This window comes from Hylaeus anthracinus, unplaced genomic scaffold, assembly GCF_026225885.1.
Source record: "Hylaeus anthracinus isolate JK02 unplaced genomic scaffold, UHH_iyHylAnth1.0_haploid 0, whole genome shotgun sequence".
Classification (NCBI taxonomy): domain Eukaryota; kingdom Metazoa; phylum Arthropoda; class Insecta; order Hymenoptera; family Colletidae; genus Hylaeus; species Hylaeus anthracinus.
In genome coordinates, this window is record NW_026533254.1 from 7,955,685 (window position 1) to 7,976,530 (window position 20,846).

A 20,846-nucleotide genomic window follows, 5' to 3' on the forward strand; every position below is an offset into this window, starting at 1 on the left:
CCGTTGGAGCGGCCGTGGTAGCGAAGACTACGAGCTAAGCGGCCGCGCTTGTACGCGACAAGCGACTCGACGTGCACGAAGGACATTGGACGCGGCCGCTTAGCTCGTAGTCTTCGCTACCACGGCCGCTCCAACGGTATACGCGCGCTCTGATTGGTCAGTGTTTTCTGTTAATATCTCCTCAACGAAGCCTCGGACAACAATTTCGCTAAGGAAAAAGTTGTTTCAAATCACCTCCTCAACCACCCCTTTCAATGTGTTACAACATTTTTGGGACACCCTGTATTGGATATTTCCGTGCCGCGAGGTTGGGTGACCTGGCCACGAATTAAACTATAGGGAACTACCGTTTCGCGCGTGTTAACTCCAGGGCCATGGTGGGTTAACTGACACAACCCACTCGTCACCGCTGGCATTCTTGCGTGACGGGTCAATCTGTAACCCATCGTTTCGGGTTCGTGCGCACTTCTCGACACTGTTCGCTCGTTGAGCAGTTATCTAGAGACGCGGTAGCGTCTCGGCGCCAAGTACATGAAAAATTATCCGTCACCGCGTATATATGGCGTTAAAGCTATATCTTTTACAGGAGAGATGGTCCATTCCAACCTAACCTGAAACTTCTTTCATGAATATCTCAACACGCCTGCAATATTTACTAAATTTAAAGGCATGTTTCTCATGTAAACCGCGTATAAGCTTTCGAATAAAACCAAAATCAATAAAATTGGTCCACGAACAACTGAAATATCGTAATATCATGTCATGAATCTGTCAGAAACTGTATTTTTCGTATGATTTTCCCATCGTCAACCCTTAGCCAATAGAAGCTAAGCAAAAGCCGAGTGTCGTTCGTCGACTCTCGAAATCATTCGGTTCGGCATGGCTCGTCGGCCATCGAGCGTCGAGAGTCGAAACAGATGTCATCATTCATAACCTGTCAAGTGTCAAAAATTTTTACACTATCGCATTATTAATTATATTTATATCAGCAAAATGTTTTCAATTTAGACTTTTTATGTAGGGTTTAATAAGAAATTACAGCCAGTGTTGTAAAGTGTTGATCGATCTTGATTACAAGGTAAGTTGTCAAAATCTGAATTGTCAGATCCTTACAGAATAGATCCATACCACTAGTGTTTTCAATTTAGACTTTTTATGTAGAGCTTATAGAAATGGAGTCGTTTTCTCATTTCATCATTAACATTAAAATTTTTTGCAGCAAGAAAAAAAATTGCAGGTATTATAATTATTTATAAATTGAACAAATAAGTGTTTATAATTAATAAATAATATCAAATATATATATATAAATATAATTGATATTTCTGTAAACTCTAGATAAGAAGTCTAAATTATTATTTGTTTCTTTAATTGAATAGAGAGTTTCTTTAATTAAAGAAACAAATAATAATTTAGACTTCTTATGTAGAGTTTACAGAAATATCGAAGTAGTACAGAGTTTATAGAAGTACATGAAAAAGTGGAGGATTCAAGGAGTTATCATTGAAAAATAGAAGATCCCCATAAAAAACTACAAGAAAATAGAAAAAGATGTGAAATCGAAATAAGCTGCCAGATGATTTGCCTAGATTTCCGCGGCCTGGAAGTTAAATGCTTGGCGTGGCCAGGCAAGGTCAAGGTGTCGATGAATAAGAATTATGTTCAAACGCAAAACAATGAAAGTGTACTCATAATATTGTCAGAGTTTTAAATTGACAAATTATCTAAAAGTCTGTGAGAGAGAAAGTATGGGTATTGATGATCTAAGAATGCCTTGGCTGGCAAAAAACTATTATGTAGAATTTAGGCCTGCCGTTCCTACCGCAGTCTCTTCGTATCGGTTTCAAGAGGCATCGTCTAACCCGTCGAGAGTCGAGACCCCCTACTGTGCTTCCTGGTCTCCCAGATTTTCTTGTACCGAAAATCAGTAAACTTTTACGCGTAATATCTTAAAAACTATTTGTAAAAGGATGTTTACATTAAGCTTGCCGAATTCGTCTTGAAACGTACTATCTATTGATCAAACAAAAAGTATATAATCCCATTTGAAAAACCAAACGTAACTTTCATATCTCTGTAAACAATAATGATAAAAAAAAAATTGTTACGGCCAATAAATCGGCCCCCTCGTGCCATTCAATTTCATATAAGAAACTTTTTTCGTATCTTTAATAGGTTACGAAATAATCAGCTGTCCAGGATTTCGTGGGACATACTGTATGTATACATACATGCATAGAATTTTATAAAATAAAATTGAATTGGTTTTGATTTGTTTAAAAATTACGACTAATCTGCGCTAAGTGTATAAAATACTTGAATATATTCTCCAAAATTATATAATAAATTAATTTACATATCCGTTTCACTAGTACATTCGGACAACTATGAGTATTTTCAAAATTAATTCCATCTCATTTATCAAAATCTTCTCAACCTAATCTCCCCGTCAATGTAGCGAGTTTCATTTGTATTCAACGTGAGAACGAATGAAGATGTGCGCTTGTGGGGTCATTAAAGTCGTAAAGGGTAGCACAATACGTCGTGAACTATCAATGACGTCCATATTGCACTGAAGTGCATCGTCTTGTTAAATAGAATTCGGTTAAAATTGACTGGAAACGCGAAGGTTACATTTAACTACGTTAAAAAAAAAAACTGTGTAGCAATAGAAAGTACTATAAATGCTACAAGAGAAGGTATGCACTGCACTTGACCGTGGATGACACTTAAGAAACATGGTACACTGTTTCAAACTTCCGAAATCTTGCGCCGTAGATAAATGTAATGGTAGCTTTATTTATGTAGATCGGAATGGTAACTGTAAAACTAACAGGAATTATAACAACAGGTTGACGATATCAATGTTAAAATGTAATATCTCTACGTTCCTGTATAAACAATCGTACAGTAGTAATGGGTTTCGAAATGAAATATTAAATGAACTAAATAATTCAGTTCTGACTGCCACTCGTATTTCATACACGTTGTTTAGAAATGATTATTTACATTATTAAAATTTTATCGATTGTTGATCATGTAAATACTTTTACATATTTTTGTAAAACGTAAAATAAACTTCCAAATGTGATAAAAATGTGTTGCTTTATGGTAATTTCTGGAGAATATGAAACCATAGGTGGAGATATTATTTGTGATAAAAAGAAGAACTTATAACCAACGAATGGTAACATAGTTCGAGACACCTCTGAAACCAAGTACCAACGGTAAATAATACAGAAACCTGCACCGAGAATACGACTATACAATTCATTGAAATAGATTGAAATGATTGAAATGCAGAATAGTAACTATGGACTCTAACGGTAATATTCATAGATGAAAAATAAAATCAATAATCTATAACGATGTATAAAAATAACAGTAATAGTTCTCTTCTATTAACCAACACCCTTTTTCAAGAACAAAACGAAAAGTTTTGTCATTCAAACAAGTTTCGGCTTACCGTTAAAAGTAAATAATGAAATATAATCAGAATATCTTTAAAAAGAAAGACGAAATTCTTCAAAAATAACTTATTCCAACGGACCACGTAATTGTTGGAAAATAATAAATTCGCAAAAATATAATTGAAAAATTTAAATAATAGAGCTACCCCATGAATATTCTTGGGAAATGTTTGTTCGCTTTTTAACAAACAGGAAATAAAAAATCTCAGGGTGCCTATAGAAATGAATGATAGAAACAGGATTCAACGAACAATATCTCCAAATCATACTGTATTATTCGCAAGATACTCGTGACTCTCTACCTATAGTACAGAAAAACGTTTAACACAAAAAAGTCGTCGAACTTTATCATCGCATTCCATTCAGAATCAATGAAATTACACACACATTCTACCTCGCATACTCTTCCACCCTTTCTCAATCACTTATTCGCTGATTCGATTATTTACTATGTCTGCATATACAGGATGGATCACGTAAAGTGTTACAAGCTATTTTTCTCGAAAAACGATAAAATTTCTATTTTAAAGTTTACTAAATATTTTCTAAAAGTAATTTCAATTTAATTGAGCTAGTGTTTTAACTAACTAAAGGATTCGAAAAAACGAGTGAGATACGATTAAATGAAAAAAAAAACCGTGAACAGTAATGGAAATAGTTTTTAATCATTAATCCAAGCAATAAATTTGATCAATGTTCATGGAGGTACTACACATGGTATTTGATGTCGAATTTGTTTTCTTATTTTGAATGGCACGTGATTTTCGTTTAAATATGAATATTTGAAACATTCTCCTATATTTTGCATGATGGAAGAAATATGACTGAAAATACCCTGTAGAAAACGAATGTTACGGTGGAAAAAAAGAGCATCAACATTACTATATCCCAAGTTAGAAATTGTCTTATTAAATGTTCGAAACAGTATAGTTACAAACACCTATTAATTTTGTTACAGATATCATCCCGAATATTTTTCAACGTTGTTTGAATTTATGGTGCACAAACGGATGAAAAATTAAGAAAATAAGAATAATTAAGAATCGTATGTAGAAAAATGTTGCGATAGCCATAATTACCCTGAGCATGTGATCTAAACTAAACAAATTAGGTATCGTTCGAAATGTCTTGGCTTGAACTCGTCACCTTAAAAACCAGAAACTAAATTGAAAAAAAAATTATTTGAAGATTGTTGGATGTTTCTTCGCGAAAGCTACAACATTAGTCAGAATAAGGATGTGTTTGAACTTATTTTAGTCGGAAAAACTTCGCCAATCTTTCGATAGTAGTCACAATGATAAATAGGAAAATTCAAAATTTTAATTAACGATGACTCATTTATGTTGAAGTAACAAAAAAAAAACCATTCATCCATTATTTCCATAACCATAAATCCATTTCATTATTTCTTATAAACTACGCTGTATCTCCTTTACTATGCAAATATACGTAAATGTTTCAAATAAATGTCATCTCAGGTGCTAAAACAACAATTGATATTAAAGGTTATGGTAACCCTTAAAATATCCAAAAACTAATTTTAAAAATGGCCGAAAAAAAAATAGCTTGTCGCGTTTCGTGAAACGTCTCCTGTATATATGTAAACGTACACACATATATACATATCGATATGTGTGCCAATACAAATACATATACATAAAATAAACAAATTTTGCTTAAATCTCACGCGTACGCTAATTATACGATTAATTCTTTCGTTTTCATTTATACACATATACATGTTTATATATACCTCTACATATATGCATATACGTATGACGTATTGTAATAATACACTATGTCGCATATAAAAAACAATTACTTATAATAGAATACAAGATTGATTTATACACACACATACACATATGTATATACGTATGCATACATACATATCTAAATGTATATACATATCTATATGCATGTACATATATGTACGTAAGTATTTATATATATATAATATATATATATATATATTTTTTTTGTATTACTTATTAATCTGTTCATTCTAATTAATTGAGTGTCAATTTGCGTAATCACCGTCGTTATTAGAATTAGAATCGTTATTATTAATTATCACGCCTCTCTTGCTTCGTCTTTCGTCCTGTTTTTAAATGTATTTTAATCGTTCCCTCGTTCCTTGAGTAGAAATTTACCCTCTCCCCCCCCCCCCCGCTCCGTTCCTCCCTCCCTCGCCCTTCCTCCCATGTGAGTACAGAATTTTACACTAGAATTGAGATTCTCGATCGGATTGAAACTTTTTTTCAAAAATTCCAACGACTTTTTAATATAAAAAGACAATTCGACTACAAAATTCATAATATAAGAGCACTGCTTATCAAAAATTGGCACACTTACAATAATTTAAACGTAAACAATCTAAGATGCGATGGATTCGATTATATTTAAATATCGAATATCGAAAAATCGAAACGTACTGTCCGCGTGCGAAGAGTTTGCTCCAGAAGGTCAAGGCAGCCCTCTCTACCTCCAGTCAGGTGCAAACTCTCCATTGGCGACCAGTACAAATCGAGATATCGTTGAAAAACATATTTCCCGAAAAGCAAGGTCTCGGATTTTTATTTCGTTTAAAAATGTCACCCTTATTCATGGGCGTATCCAGGGAGGGGCAAGGGGAGCAGCCCCTCCCTTCAAAGGTGGACAAAATTTTAAGTGAAACAGAAATAATATTAATTTTTTTTTTTTGTTAGATAAATGGTGTTCTGTCTTTTGTTACTGTGTATCATTGCATGGGCCCCCTTTCCATGAACCTTCCTTCTTTATGAAAAAAGTTGAATTTAGAAAGCTGCCCCCCTTTCGTTCTGAGCTGGATACGGCCATGTCTTTATTTATAATTTAAGCGTATAACCTATGTAGTCAAAAAAATACGTCCGATTCAGATTAAAAATTTCGTACTTTGTTAAACTGAAAAATATTCCCAATATTATTTGAACATGAAAGTCCGTATTGATTTATTAATTAAAGACCCCTTATTAACTTTTAAAATTTATTATAATTATAAAAAGTTCGTTCTCGTTTAATCTATCTATACGACTAACTGGTTGAAGAATATTCGTTAAAACTTAAATTGAGAGATGGCATTGTATCGTTCAAAAGTCACGATGGATTTATTCGCTGTTGCATATCTAAATTTTTTTTTTTTCTTTCGTAAATAAGCTAAGTGGTTTGGAAAATATTGTATTGAAACGAAAAGATAGAAATACAAAACACCGCTTATTTTACAACGTCCTCTTTAATTATACAACTTTTATTAATTTTTATTATATAACTGTCATAATTTTCGATATTTCACAATAATTCAGGGTCATGAAATTTTCATCGATTTCTGCGCTCGATTTTTTTTTTTTTTTTTTTAATTTCACGTAATCACGATATATCAACATTAATGATTAGTTTTTGTTTACAACCGAAACAAAAAGCAAAGATTAAACAGTTAATCGATGACGATTATGGTCGATTTGTAAACACAAAATGCCAATCCGTGAGTACGAAAGCGTAACGATAGAAAATAGTAAAAATTTATGGTAATTAACAAAAAAATATACAAAATTAAAGAGCTTAAAAATTATTGCTTCATCGTTATCTTAATGCTCTTATCTATTACGCGGTTGAAATTCAATAATATCAACGCGAAACAATTTTTATCTCTCTACCCTTAATTGCAATAATGACAAATAATTGAAGAATATTTTCTTTAGTATAATTTCGTTTAAAAACTAACAATTGATACAAAATTCGACTCATTGCCGACACGATTAGAAAGGCTACCCAGAATATTCGATGAGAATTGATAATCGTAATAATTATCGACAAGACTTTTCTTGACTTCCTTTTTGTGTTTTTTAAATAAAAAGGAGATCCCTACGACAAGAATGGCGGCTGACAGAGGTGTTTAAAATTTATTTCAAACAGAACCGAACATAATTTCAGATTGTAGTCAGGACTGGCGTGGATCGGGATTTTAAAAGCAAACACAAGATTTGTTAGAAAAAAAAGTCAAATTTGACTTAAAGGAATAACCACGGTTCAAGTTTATGAAATTCTGAAATTTCTTACTAATATTAGTGGAAGATATAAAACACGTTACATTTATAATTTCATAATCTATGCGTACAGTTTGATTTTGATATACAAAAAATAACAAACTAATTAAATACCTCCAAGAATTAAGGATGAGAAATGTAAAATATTTACAGTATGGTTAGACAATTTTTTCATTATAAGTTAAAATATCGAAAAATTGTATGTCAAAAATGTAATGGTTAACTTCAAATACTAGCCATTTTGTTATAATTTGTTACTTTACAAAAAGTATGAATCGAAAGTTAACGTTACCATTGTAGATAATAATGCCAAAAATATTGTTACTTTAAGTCATCTCAAACGAACAAAAAGTTAACAATCACAAAACGAGGACAATCAATTTCTAAGACGAATAAGAAACCAACATTACCATTTTTTATTTTACTCTCAATAGAATCTATGTTCAATGTATTTAAAAGTTACAATAAAATGTATAATTACCGAGCTGAAAAATACATTGCAAAAATGTACTTGACCAGTACCATGGTTATCCTCGCTAACAAAAAGACATGTTATATTTAAATAAAACTAAAATTTCATTAAAATGGCAAACACTAACAAAAAAAAAGAGTTAAATAAAATCAGTCTAGCGAATATGAGAGTAGCGAAACTGAATAAATGAAGATAAAAATTAAATTTGAGCAAAATTAAAGAGCATCATGAGGAAAAATCAAATTTAGAAAGAAATATTACAATTGATTGTACCAATTTTTCAGAGGTCAAATTCGACTACTCTGATCTCAAATCTTAGAAAATATGAAAAAGCTTGAATGATGTTAGATCAGTGACAGGAAGATAAAATAAGTAAAAAAACCTACCTGAAATATTCATCGGTCCGTTCGCAAAACATTTAAAACAAGACGAAATATAAAAGCATGTTTCGTTATGGTAATAATAATGGTACATCATGACAGTCGGTTATGGGAACGAGGGAACAACTCCAAAATGATGGTGAGCTGTACAATTAAAAAGAGAAAACGAGAAAAGTGTCGTCTTGGTTGGCAGGTGTTAAAATCATTGTCCTCAAATTTATTTGGATCTTCAAACTGGTCTTCCATTACCATCGCTGGTCAACCTTGTTTTCCATCTCTTCCTATTTAGCTGCGTTACAATCTTGATCAACAATCTCGTTTTCCATCTTCGAAATAAACTCCTTTCGAGCTTCGTTTTTATATTTGTAACATTAACGAAAAATTTATCTCGTTCAAAGTTTCAGTTTCACAATTACCATTCTTATCTTGCGTTATACATCTTAATCTTTATCCTTCGTTCCTCGGCCTCATCCAGCTCTTCAACGTTCATCTTTGATTTTTATCTAATGTCTGACTTCGATTATGTCCTTACGTTTTCGTATTTATCGTTATTCGTAGCTACGATTACATTATGATCCTCGCTCGTTTGTATCCTTTAATCGTATCGGTAGCCAAACACTCCTTCAGCTGCATCGTGAACGTGACCACCACTATCATAATTTTTCTTCTCCCCTGACATAACATCGTGTACCTTTTGGTGGATTTCGCGCCCGTGTACATATATATTCCGTTGTGTTTCAGTGTATGCCTGAGATCGAGCCAAAGAGCCAACTGCCGTTAGAGCGGACTCTAGCTGAAGAGGCACGCGATGTCGCGTATTATCTGCTCCACGTTCCGTCTCCACATCCTGAAACAGACAACGCTGCTACAATCAGTATCTGTTCTTATTATTGTTCTGGTAGAAACAGAAATCTTAAGTCAATTATTTAACGTTATTTCTGACCTATACATGATACAATACAATACTTGGAAATATTGATTAATAAAAAAATATTAAACAATGGATTAATTCCATTGAGACAACTGTTCCACAACTGTTGAGTAATTCTCTTAAATTCTCTGCTTTGATTTGTCTATTCAAAGTGACTAAATGATGATTTGTCACAGATAAATATGAATAACATGCTTAGACTGACAGTATTTTTTGATATATATAAAAAAGAAAACCTTTCGTATCGTTATCGATCAAGTATGAAATAAGACGTCTTTTTTTAAAATCAAAATGCAATATCGGAGGAGCTGAATGGAAGAAATACATTGAAATAATAGGGGTACACTTAAATATTATGTGCAACACTACTCTGAGGGGTACAAACCATTAAACATGTTCTTTACCACTCACTACAGAACCACATAAAAATGTACTCCTGCACTCTTGATATGCCAGGTCTTTATGATGGTGACTTATGGTAACTTATGATGGCTACAACTTATTTCTTATTTACTGTCAAGGTTAAATCTATACAAAAAGTTTAGTACAATGATTACATTCATTTAAAGGAAATAATATATATAAAAATTAAAATCAACATTCTTATTACAATGTTTAATTTAGAGATGAACCATTCTTTTTTATTAGTTCAATTGATTAATGAGAACTTTTTAAAATATCCCAGTTAATGAACAAATATATATATATATATATATATATATAACATTTTTTAAATTTCTCCAAACACATTCATTTCTAACTATATTTTAGTTTGTTTAAATTATTTTAGAAGTATATCTAATTTCTATATTTTATACAACGAGCATATTACGATTAATAACGTCGCAACTAAGGCGGTCATTTATATAAAAAATCTATTACCTGTTACATGAAAAGGGATTACAATTTACAGGATCATAGTGTTTCAGTTATTGTAAAGGGTTCTTTGGGATATGAACAATTATTTTTAGGATTCTACCAAGAAAGAAAATTATAATTTTATGAAATACTTTATTTCTGATACTAGCTAAGAGTGTAGAATTATGCTCCATAAAAATATATATTATGTAAAAAAATTCGTAACACTTAATCTTAACCTCTAATTACAGCACCGTACTTTCAATTAATTCGTTACATGCATGTGTATGTTCACAAAAAAATAGAAATCAACGCAGTCTGATAAATTTAAATAATTAGTCATTCAATAAAGACACAAAAGATTTTATATCATTCTGGGAACTATTCCATAAAATGATACATTATTTCAAAAACGTTCTGTACAATTAAAAAAAAAAAAAAACGATATAAAATCGAATATTTGATAATTACATAAAAAGATCTGATTTAGATCTGTGATCTAAAGATCTGTGTGCCTACTCAAACGTGCACATACATTACATATGTAGATTGCTCTTTACAAAATATAAATCATTATAAATTATAAGACTAATCGAATATTACCTAGATTAAAGGTAGAAATATACAAAGATGCAAAATGTTTCTCTTGAAAGTCTAGGGATAATTGATACACAGGAAATATCAATTAATAGCAATTTAAATATTATGGCTCAAATTTCATTATTCACTCTCTTTGATTCATCCACATTTTTAATATATTAACTTCTCAGTAACAACCTAAATATAGTTTGTATTGTCATTTAAAAATTCGATTATAAAGATTATAATAAAAAATCACAATTACCTCTCATTCACTTCTATCGTAAATTCGATTAAAAACATTTCAATAAAATCAAGCAAGTAAAGATATTGCACTAAAAGGATTGCTTTGACCAATGCTACAAAAGACGAAATAATCATGAAAACATAGGCAGAACTATAAATCCATAAGAAGAGTAAGGACAAGACGAACACGCAAAGAATTTGTTAAAAGCAGATTCCAGATGAAAGACAGATGAGTAAACAAAAATTAAAATCCTTTATTTTTCTTACAAGATTGGATATACTTTATTATTGGCAATGAACAAAATTAATAAATGTATTTACTTAAATATGCATGATATCTTCTTATCACAAAATATAGCTTAATTTAAAAATTTCGACGCTTCTTGTAACAATTCTCCTTACTGGCTTAACAACGACCGCATACGCATTCACTTTACTTTGATGCCCGCATTGATATTTCACTGTCAATCATAGAAAGATGTATCAACTATCCCCAGCTTCTCGTAATCGATGCGTAATGTACGCGTTAAGAGAATTACTAACCACACTCGAGCCGGCAGAAGAAGAAGCAGACGTGGCAGCAGGAGTAGGCACCGTCAATATTGGATGATATTGTCTACAACCGCGAAGCCGCATGCCCCAAGACCAGCGCGAGACATCAGCCGTACCAGTTCTCTCGCGTGGGACGCAGCGACTTCCAGCGGTGGTCGTCGTGGCAAGTTACTCGATTCTGAAATCACGATAAGATCATTATGTCACTAGGCGTACCTACAACCAAGTTGTTCTAACATAACCAGATCCTCCTATCTTCTCATCCACAGACCACTGAATGTGCCTCTTTTATTATTAAAGGTGACCAGTACAGGGATTGTATAAAAAAAGAAAATCAAGTAATAATTTCAAATGATAATTGATCATTTGAAAGTCTCAGTTGTAATGTCAATCATAATAATTAGATTATTTAAATAGGTATACAATTATCTTTAAAAAAGATTTGAAGGATATTATTTTGAATGGGAGTAAGTCTTCTTTAGAACAAATGTTTGAAGTCTAACATAACTAAAATAAATATATAATAACCTGTATAAGAACAATATTAGTGAAAGCTCCTTTTAGAAAAACCCTTATACATAAAATATGCTTTACCGTACTCTATTCATAACGAATACAACTTATTTTAATCATAAAGGAATGGTGATTTTTTTAAATCAATATTCTAATATACTGTTTTACTTCATGTACGGAATAAATATAAATGAATTCCTCTTACCAAGTATGGCAGAATTGAGTCTTGCACAAACAGTTTCTCTTTGTTGAGGATCAAGCTGCCATCCAACCGGCGAATTCCACGGATTCGCATAAGCAAGAAGACTGAATGCATCTTGAAGCATTTTTTTATTGCTTTCATTTTTGCCATGCTGAGTTCGCAGATGTATCGACTGAGAGTAAAGTTGTCTGCCGAATTCTAACATTTTCTCAATCGCTTGTTTATCACCACCACACAGCTGTTTCTTATTAGCCTTATTCGATGTGTTCTCTGGGTTGCAACTCCCATTCTGTTGTTGTTGAATTTGATTAGTGTTGTCGATTTCTGAAAAAAGATGAACTTTCTTTGTAGAAAAAATGTTAAAGTATATTTCGAAAGAATACGGTTATGGCTTTATAAATAATTTTGATTGTGCCCTATCTTAGGCCACTGAAAATCGTTTGTGAACAACAATTAATGTCGCTCTCCGTATCGAACAAATTAACAAACTTAGAAGGAACAAAAAAACATCTCACCCATATCGACATCTTCTCCATTCCGACACTTATATCCATTGGTGTTTAAATCACCATTTTGGTAGCCATTGTTATTTCTCACACCGTTCACTATATTCTCATCCATATCTACATCGTCTTCAATTTGTCCGTTTATAAACTGTTGTTCAGTAGAACCATTAATCGTGTTGCTGATATTCATTTCTTCGACGTTGCCGTTCGCTGAGGACTTGGTGTAAGCCTTTGTAGACTGTATAACACTGGTTTGATTAACATTGGAATTCTGACAAACCTCAGAATCGCTACCGTTCACCATTTCAACAAATTGACGACACTTCAGGGCGAAAAGAAGATTCGGGTCTTCCTCGAGGAGACCAGGATACAGTCGACTGGTTAACTCTATGGCCTCGCCCATTCTACCTGCCAATACCAACTTTAAAATTCCTGAAACAAACATAACAAATAATATACTTTCTGTTCTAATTATATTTACTTGTATCATTTATACATAGTACATGAAAACAAAATAACCTACTTACCTATACATTAGACACATGTCTACTTATATGAAAATACATTTTATTTCGCATAGTTAGTTATATGTATTACAAGCAAACAAAAATATTGAAAATAAGTTTTAAAGAAGACTTACTCTGTCTATTCTTTATAGAGTTGAAATCTTCCTCAAATACCTGACCGGTACTGTTGGCAAATGCCTCGGCAGTGGCACAATAACCGTGATGAACCAAGTATGTTGAGACCATTCTGGAAAAAATTATTGGAAATTGTTGTATACTTAAACTAAATTGAATAATTTTTCTGGTATAATCCAACTCAATGAAAATATTTATTTTGGATTTAATGATATTGTTAAAAAAAATTAAACTTACTTGTGAAGAACTGCTTGCCACTGACCCTGTCCATGATCTGGTGTTGGGTAGTTGATAATCTGTAATCTTGTTCTGACACGAAGTTCATTAAGCATATCATCAATGTCAAAAACAAAAGGTTCCTGACCAAAATTTGCGTCGACTACCTCCCCTGGTGTTTGGAGACCAACAGTTGGATATAAATTTGGCTGTAAAAACCAATAATTATCATTAAATATTCTTCCTTTTAAATATATTATAAAAAGATCAGCAGGAAACTCTGTTACTAGAAATGATATTTTTAAATATATATATAATATTCTAAACTAGTTTTAATTTATTCTAAAATTAATACATTTTCTAGGACAACAAAGAATTTCTTACATACCGGAAGATCAGTAAAGGCGATACCAAGATGGTGTCCATTCTTTGTGTAAAAGGCAGTGTTATCAACGAGATTTACACCACAGCCGATTACATCGCCTGTAGTAAAGGTTGGCCCATAAGGTTGCCCTGTTCCCGAGGAACAGAAACTGTGTCCATCATCACCATGATATCCATAGGAGAGCTTATCCCACCCTGGCAGCCTGTTAACATTAACTCCATGGGCAGACAAACCAATTCCCATGTACCCATCTCTACCTTTACTGACTATCTTCACTTCAAAGTAATAGAGACCACAAGCTGCTGGTATAGAATGTGTTGTACGCACACTTGCTGCATCTTTGTGAGTCTTTCCATAACCTGAAACATATGAATTATCATTTATCAAACTGATATTTGAGTTCAACAAAGACAATTGCAAGGATTGATAATAAAAGGAGAAACATGTTCTTTAATTTAAAAAAGAAGTGTATCATGTTTTATAAGATCACATCTATGTTAAGACATTCAGATGACAAAAGCAAAAATCACTTTTATAAATTAAGAGTTGAATATTTACTTAAAATAAAGCTTGCTTGTATTGTATTTATTATAACATTAATTGCTACATAAAACTTCACTGCTATTTATCAAGAAAAAATATAATACAAAACAAAATACACATTATTTCAAAACATTTCTAGTAGACTATTTACTTATAAATATAGAATTTTAAATTACATTATTTAAAGAAAATTGCAAGAAAAGACATTTGAAACGTTATTCATCATCATATATTCATTATAGTGTTGTTTTTATGTGATAAATTATACTAATTATTTTATAAACATTGTTAACATAATAACAACATTAACATAAATAGTACTGGTATTAATACAATACAAAAATTTTATAATTAATGAGCTAATTGTGAGATCAATATATGCATACATCAACATAATTAAATGAATTAATTAAATATTTATTACATAATGCTAAGTTCTCATTATATTTTATTAAATTACAAAAATGGTACAGTAAAAAATTATTTAATATATTCATACTTATTCCTGTAAAAAATATTAACCATTTATTTTAGGATTCCAAGCAGAAAAATGATTAATTATCAAACTGAAATATTTAAAAGTTTAAAAAAATATTATTTGTATTTAATTGTTACCAATAATTTATACATAATTTTATATGTAGTAATTATATGAAGGTATATTTTAGTCTTAATTAATTGTACAGAAGAATTGTAATAGTTTATTAGATGTACATTTTGAAACTCTTTTTATTACTCTAATCATATAATACATATAATATGCAGTAAAAAATCATGTTTATTAAATTTCAATATTATTTTGTAACATGTTTGTAATTATCCATGTATTCTCTAAGAAACATATATTCTAGATACTGAAAGAATAAAACTGCTTTATATGAATTAAATAATGAAAGTGGGATTGTAATAAATAATTACCAGATAGACTAATATATTTATTAAATATTTCTCATCAACAAAAATAACTGAAAGTAATAAAAATGATCAAGCTGTACTGTAAGTTGTGCTATTTAACAAAATTTACAACTTATTTCAGCACTGTAATCAATGTGGAATGCTTGTATTAAGTTATTAGTTAATGGTGTGTACAATAGAAACTATTCCTTAGAATAAGTTTATTGAAAGATAAATTTTCTGCAACAACGAACAAGATCATGTCTGATTTTGTTTTAATATTGTATAGTAACCTTGATAGAGAGCTAAAAGTAATAAGAAGAAGAAGAATTATAAGAAGCATAATTAATTTTATTAAAATATCATGTGATTTCCATATTATATACTATACATGAAAAAATATAATAATGAACAATATAATCTAATATATTACATTTGTTTAAAACAAAATATATTCTTAACTACATTCGACACTGTTAATATTATATACTGTTAAGTATGAAGCAAAAAAATTCCTAGTGTTTAATTATGAATTCTATTTGGAAATAAGATAGCAAGAATAACTGATGGGATATGCTTAGAACCGTTTACAAGTTATATCAAGTGAATCTGAAAAATATGTAATGTGAATTCTTTAGTATAAAAATATGTATACTTCGAAACTAGTCGACATCAAAGAAAAGGTGGAAGGGGGGGAGTGAGAGTGACAGAGAGAGGAAAGTAACTGTTCAAACATCGCAGCTGTCATTGTCATTGCGCCTTCCCTACGCAGATTCATTTTTTGCACGAATTTCATAAAAAATCATTCAACGCGCGTGATACGTTCAAGGGAAATGTAAACTGACGAGAAACATTTACGAAAAATCCCGAAGCAAAATTAGAAATATAGACAACCGAGGGAAAGTCGAATAGATACTACGACCGATCAGCTGATTCCTTTGTTTAGGTCGCTGACACACGCGAAACGGAGCCCTGCCATTTTCAATCGATATTACAGCTTCGTCAACGATTCGTCCATATCGAGCAACAATCGAATCCTATTGGCCAAGATCGTTCCTCGATCCTTCGATCATAAGAACTTTAAAAAAATTTCATATTACAATTTTCCAGGAGAAAAAGAAATCGCTGCGAAAGAACGAGATCGAGCAAACGTACCTTTGTAGTGAACACGAAGATTGTTTTGGGAGAGGCCGATGTAATTGTACTTGTCTTTAGGACTCCAAGACCTTGGCAACGGCGTTTCCTCTTCGTTAACCATCGGATAGAGCATCTTGAGAGGATCAACGGGCTGATTTTGCCCGGGATTCGTCTGAGAAGCCTCCATAACACTCCGTTCCTCGCTGGTGGCGGCCATCTTTCTTCTCAGCAGCCCCACTACTTTTGCCCGTGGACTGTGCTTGACTGACTGCGCAACACTCCTGCGCAACTCAGCTTTACCTCCTGGTTTATAGAATATGTAATACGTAGATAATGTACTTCGTAATAATTACAAGTTAGCATTTATACCGCTACCTATCGTTCAATACGATATTCGAAATACATATGAAATGAAATAAAATGCATGAAATAAAAGGAAGGTATAATATTAGCCATGAAACAATGATAAACTGTTATAAACAAAACTTATACAAGTGTAATGATAAGGACGATATCGAACAATTTATTTTTTTGACACCTATTGGAGAAAAAATGTTTGTATTCCCATGAGTATACGAGACCAAGTGATTATGTACAATAATCGTGAATGTTTATAATCACCAAGTTATTTTGCTTTGATATGAATACATTATTTAAAAATCGTATATCGATTTCAGGTTCTAGAACTTTGCTAGGGAAAATTGTTAGCAATTAGTTGGGCACAGTTGTGTTTACACTCCAGTAACCGCTCTAACTGCTCTAAACGTAACGTGTAGTGAAATTCTCGCAGACTTTAAATTACGACGAGTACCAACGGTAACCGACGGCTACCGACACCGACGCTGAAATTTTCATAGCAGTTGGTGTTGGTGGTAACTCACCGAACGCTCGATATGTTTGTGTTGCTTACTAGCGGCGCCTGGAGTTGACTCACCAACTAGAAACGTGGTTCCACTCACATCTGGTATAGTGTATTTGTATAGTTTAATACGTTGTTGTCAGTTTAACGATATTTTTACATAATTTTAAATTGTTAATTCAACTTGAGATACTTTTAGTAGTTTCAAATCGACCATGTTCAAAAGAAGACTTAAAGTCCTTGGTTATGTGGAATGCGACAAAGTTAATGCGAACGGTTTGTATTGTCAATATTAATTTCAATAGCAAATTTTATTATATTATTAATAACAGATTTGTACATATTTCGAAATGTATTTGTTTTTAACTGGAAATGTTCAAGAATATTTAGTTTTATTAAATAATCTAAATACTTGGTAAATATTGTGTCATTTAATGTGATTTACTTTTCAGATCCTCAACACTTTCGTAAAGTAGTTGTTTGGTTGGAGGATCAAAAAATACGACGGTATGATATACGAGATCGTAAAGAGTTACGTGACTTAAAAAGTGAGAATTGGCCTAATGTTTTTTCAACATATTGTAAGGATGTTAACTGTCCAGTCTCTGGTAACGCTTTGAGTCAACTTGAATGGCTGCTTGGACATGCAATCTGGTTAGAAGCAGAAAATAACAGTAAGATTGTCCATTACATTTATATTATTTAGATGAAAATGAAAATTACAATCAAACTTCTGTGTTTATTTTAATGAAATTGTTTTCATTAAATCAAGATCTTGTTATAGTTTAATCCTTTGCAGTCCATAATTATTTTCAAAATATAGTAAAAGTAATTTGTAAACTGTGGTTTAGGTGAGGAATATTCCGAAAATGTGAAAGAGATGAAAATAAAAATGAAAAATGAAGCACTGGTACCCCGCCTTATATCTAAGAATCCATTAGATAATTTAAACTGTAAGTATATAAAAATATTACAATTCTTAAAAATTAGATATTAATACTTATAAATTGATTTTAGATAATTTATTTCTTTTGTCTCAGTTTCCTATAGTAAAAGACAAATCTTGCATAAGTACTTTTATTTTAATTTAAATATTTAAATATAATAAAAATTGTCATATTTCTTGTGTTTTACATTGCTACTAATTATGAATATTATCGTTATTTGTAAGATTCGTTATAAAACAAAAGTAAATCATTGTTTACTTTTAAAATTTGAAATTTACAAAATTTCTATTCATAAACTGACTATTCCAAAATAATTAGTTGACAGTAATGAGTTCAAAACTGGAACATACTCTGTGGCAAAGCTACTTCGTGTTCCACACCACTTGAATCATCTGCTCTCGTTAAAAGCCTGCAGTAAACTGGTGCAGAAGAGGTTAAACCCAGAGTGCTTGCAGAATCCAAATTCCAAAATTATTCGAGGCAAACCATTCCCTGTGATGAACATCGTTCCTGGGTTTCAACTGAACAAACCCGCATTAGAAAATGCGGCTAAGATCCTTACCCTCCTTTATATTCAAGATATAAGAAATCTTCAAACAAAAATTAATGAGGTGATCGTTCGCGTACAAAATATCACCGCTAATCCTAAGACTGACACTAAGTTAGGAAAAGTTGGAAAATAAATAATTATTTATAACTAAAAGTATAGAAGATTCAAATGTGACACATTAAAAACCAGTCTATGTTAGCATGGGACTGGATCTCATCAGTAGATTGTCAGCAATAGTTTTGTTGATTTAAGGTTAAGTTACAGAAGTTTTGTGTTTCAAGCTTCAGATGCTGACTGATATGTAGTAACAAAACTTGTCAACAAGAATATCATTTCTATAGGGTTCTCAGGAAAAGACAATTTGTTCGAAAATCATCTCAGAAATTATACTTTCTAGTACAATTGTAGATTATTATTTTAGTGTAATAATTTTTGAAAATCAAAATAATTTTGGTCACATCACTACATAGTTCTTATTGTTTATCAGTTACTGAGACATAGACTGAGGCATAGTATGTATTATTCATAATAGCACAATATTGCTGCATAATTGAAAATGATTTTAAGTTATCTGACATATATGTAAAAGTTGTCAGAATACAATCGTGTTTGGTCTCATTTCCAATGAAAGAAACTTACCAAATATAATGGTACTTAGTATTACTTATGGTAATACTTATATAATATTAATTATAACTGTCTGTTTGAATGTGCTGTGGTATGAAGTGCTTTATAGGAAATGTAATAGGTATATATGTAAAATATAAAGTTTTGTACCTTAAATTGTAAAATGAGATTACTGATAAAATTCTTAACATGCAATTTCAATTCAATTGCTTGGTAATAGACAAATATATTTATAAAGTTAGTAAAAGTGAACGTTTATTTGACCTGTCAGTTTACTTAATATACCCGACTTTGTTTATGTTAGTAATCACTTAGATTTAGGTTTAAAAAAAAGAATTGTAAGAATCGTTCTCTATGTAATGTTTGTCATTTTGTTTGCATACATATTCTTAAATTGTATTAAAGCATTCAAAGCTCCATTCTTATCCATTCCAAAAGGTTTCTCTCTTGTAATGTTAGATTTGAAACTATTCCACGTTCGCAGCCGATTAGCTCGCTATTACTCGCGACGATTTTTTGTAAATTATTACTATGTATTTCAAAGTTATTCAATTGTTTGTCGCGAGTAATACCGATTACCAGGTCTCACCACGAGGAGGTTGCTGCGAGCGGAGACCCGGAGGGAGATAGAAGTGGGGTTACTCTATGAAAATTACATTCGAAGTGTTCATTTCAAATATAAGTGTTACAGCCTTTGAAAAAAAAGCTTCAAAATTATGATAAAAATAATTCAACCATAACACATTTATACATTCTCCTGAATTTGAAAATGTTCATAATTGGATTTTTAATAGAATCTGTTCTACATTATAAATATTTCTGAGTGTTCTATCTTCTTAAAAAAAGATTCGAAATTACGAAGTACACCATAATCTCGAAAAGTTTTCTCAATTTAAATTTCTATAGCATTGCCAATTTTTCAGATTTCACAATCGTTTCAGGAAAATGCTTTCAAAGTTTAAATTTCGAAGGACCAAAATCGATTTTTTTTGCTTTAATATTACCAGACTGCCCTCTCGAATTAATCCAACAGACAAGTTTATAAATATTTGAATTTATTTTCTGCAGTTGAAAAACAATTTCGATTCGTTGTTTCAATTACAATTCTTCTAATTTACAATTTCGGTTTAACTTAATATTTACAGAGAGAAGAATTGAAATTAGAAGCAACTTGTTCTAATAATTCATATTTTTCAGTACTGCTCGAAATATTCGAGAAAAGTTCAAGATCACAGTGTATATTGCACATTCTTGGGACGATACGAATAATCGCGTGC

General features: G+C 31.4%; 2 protein-coding genes and 1 long non-coding RNA gene across 5 annotated transcripts in view; 2 read left to right on the forward strand and 1 right to left on the reverse strand.

The window, feature by feature from the left end:
- The window catches only part of LOC128888034 (uncharacterized), a 59,545-nt gene extending 50,077 nt beyond the window's left edge, over positions 1–9,468 (forward strand). The window contains exon 4 of the long non-coding RNA XR_008460149.1: positions 9,125–9,468. This is a non-coding gene — a long non-coding RNA (uncharacterized LOC128888034). The remainder of the gene's footprint in view (positions 1–9,124) is intronic.
- LOC128887783 (ran-binding protein 9) lies at positions 6,702–16,863 on the reverse strand. 3 transcript variants are annotated; one of them, XR_008460099.1, is made up of 8 exons: positions 16,605–16,863; positions 14,016–14,371; positions 13,649–13,836; positions 13,411–13,523; positions 12,780–13,202; positions 12,268–12,588; positions 11,541–11,727; positions 6,702–9,230 (listed from the first exon to the last, which is right to left on the reverse strand). XR_008460099.1 is itself a non-coding variant. In XM_054144107.1 (7 exons), the coding sequence occupies exons 1-7, from the start codon at positions 16,801–16,803 to the stop codon at positions 11,594–11,596; spliced, it is 1,734 nt and encodes a 577-aa protein (XP_054000082.1). In that variant the 5' UTR covers positions 16,804–16,863; the 3' UTR covers positions 11,232–11,593. The 3 variants fall into 3 exon arrangements, 1 of the variants encoding a protein (XP_054000082.1); XR_008460100.1 differs by lacking the exon at positions 6,702–9,230 and adding an exon at positions 11,232–11,458; XM_054144107.1 differs by lacking the exon at positions 6,702–9,230 and having other exon boundaries at positions 11,232–11,727.
- Positions 16,864–17,322: 459 nt separating this feature from the next.
- LOC128887916 (RNA transcription, translation and transport factor protein) lies at positions 17,323–19,273 on the forward strand. The gene is made up of 4 exons (XM_054144409.1): positions 17,323–17,721; positions 17,898–18,119; positions 18,297–18,398; positions 18,711–19,273. The coding sequence occupies exons 1-4, from the start codon at positions 17,661–17,663 to the stop codon at positions 19,073–19,075; spliced, it is 750 nt and encodes a 249-aa protein (XP_054000384.1). The 5' UTR covers positions 17,323–17,660; the 3' UTR covers positions 19,076–19,273.
- The last annotated feature ends 1,573 nt before the right edge of the window (positions 19,274–20,846 follow it).

Excerpts from the sequence above, each read along its gene's own strand:
- LOC128887783 (XM_054144107.1), bottom strand. The coding sequence starts at position 16,803 with ATGGCCGCCACCAGCGAGGAACGGAGTGTTATGGAGGCTTCTCAGACG. Across the intron at positions 14,372-16,604 it reads TCTTCGTGTTCACTACAAAG|GTTATGGAAAGACTCACAAA; the intron begins GTACGTTTGCTC and ends CATATGTTTCAG. Across the intron at positions 12,589-12,779 it reads TGGAGAAGATGTCGATATGG|AAATCGACAACACTAATCAA; the intron begins GTGAGATGTTTT and ends ATCTTTTTTCAG.
- LOC128887916 (XM_054144409.1), top strand. The coding sequence starts at position 17,661 with ATGTTCAAAAGAAGACTTAAAGTCCTTGGTTATGTGGAATGCGACAAA. Across the intron at positions 18,120-18,296 it reads GTTAGAAGCAGAAAATAACA|GTGAGGAATATTCCGAAAAT; the intron begins GTAAGATTGTCC and ends ACTGTGGTTTAG. Across the intron at positions 18,399-18,710 it reads TCCATTAGATAATTTAAACT|TTGACAGTAATGAGTTCAAA; the intron begins GTAAGTATATAA and ends CAAAATAATTAG.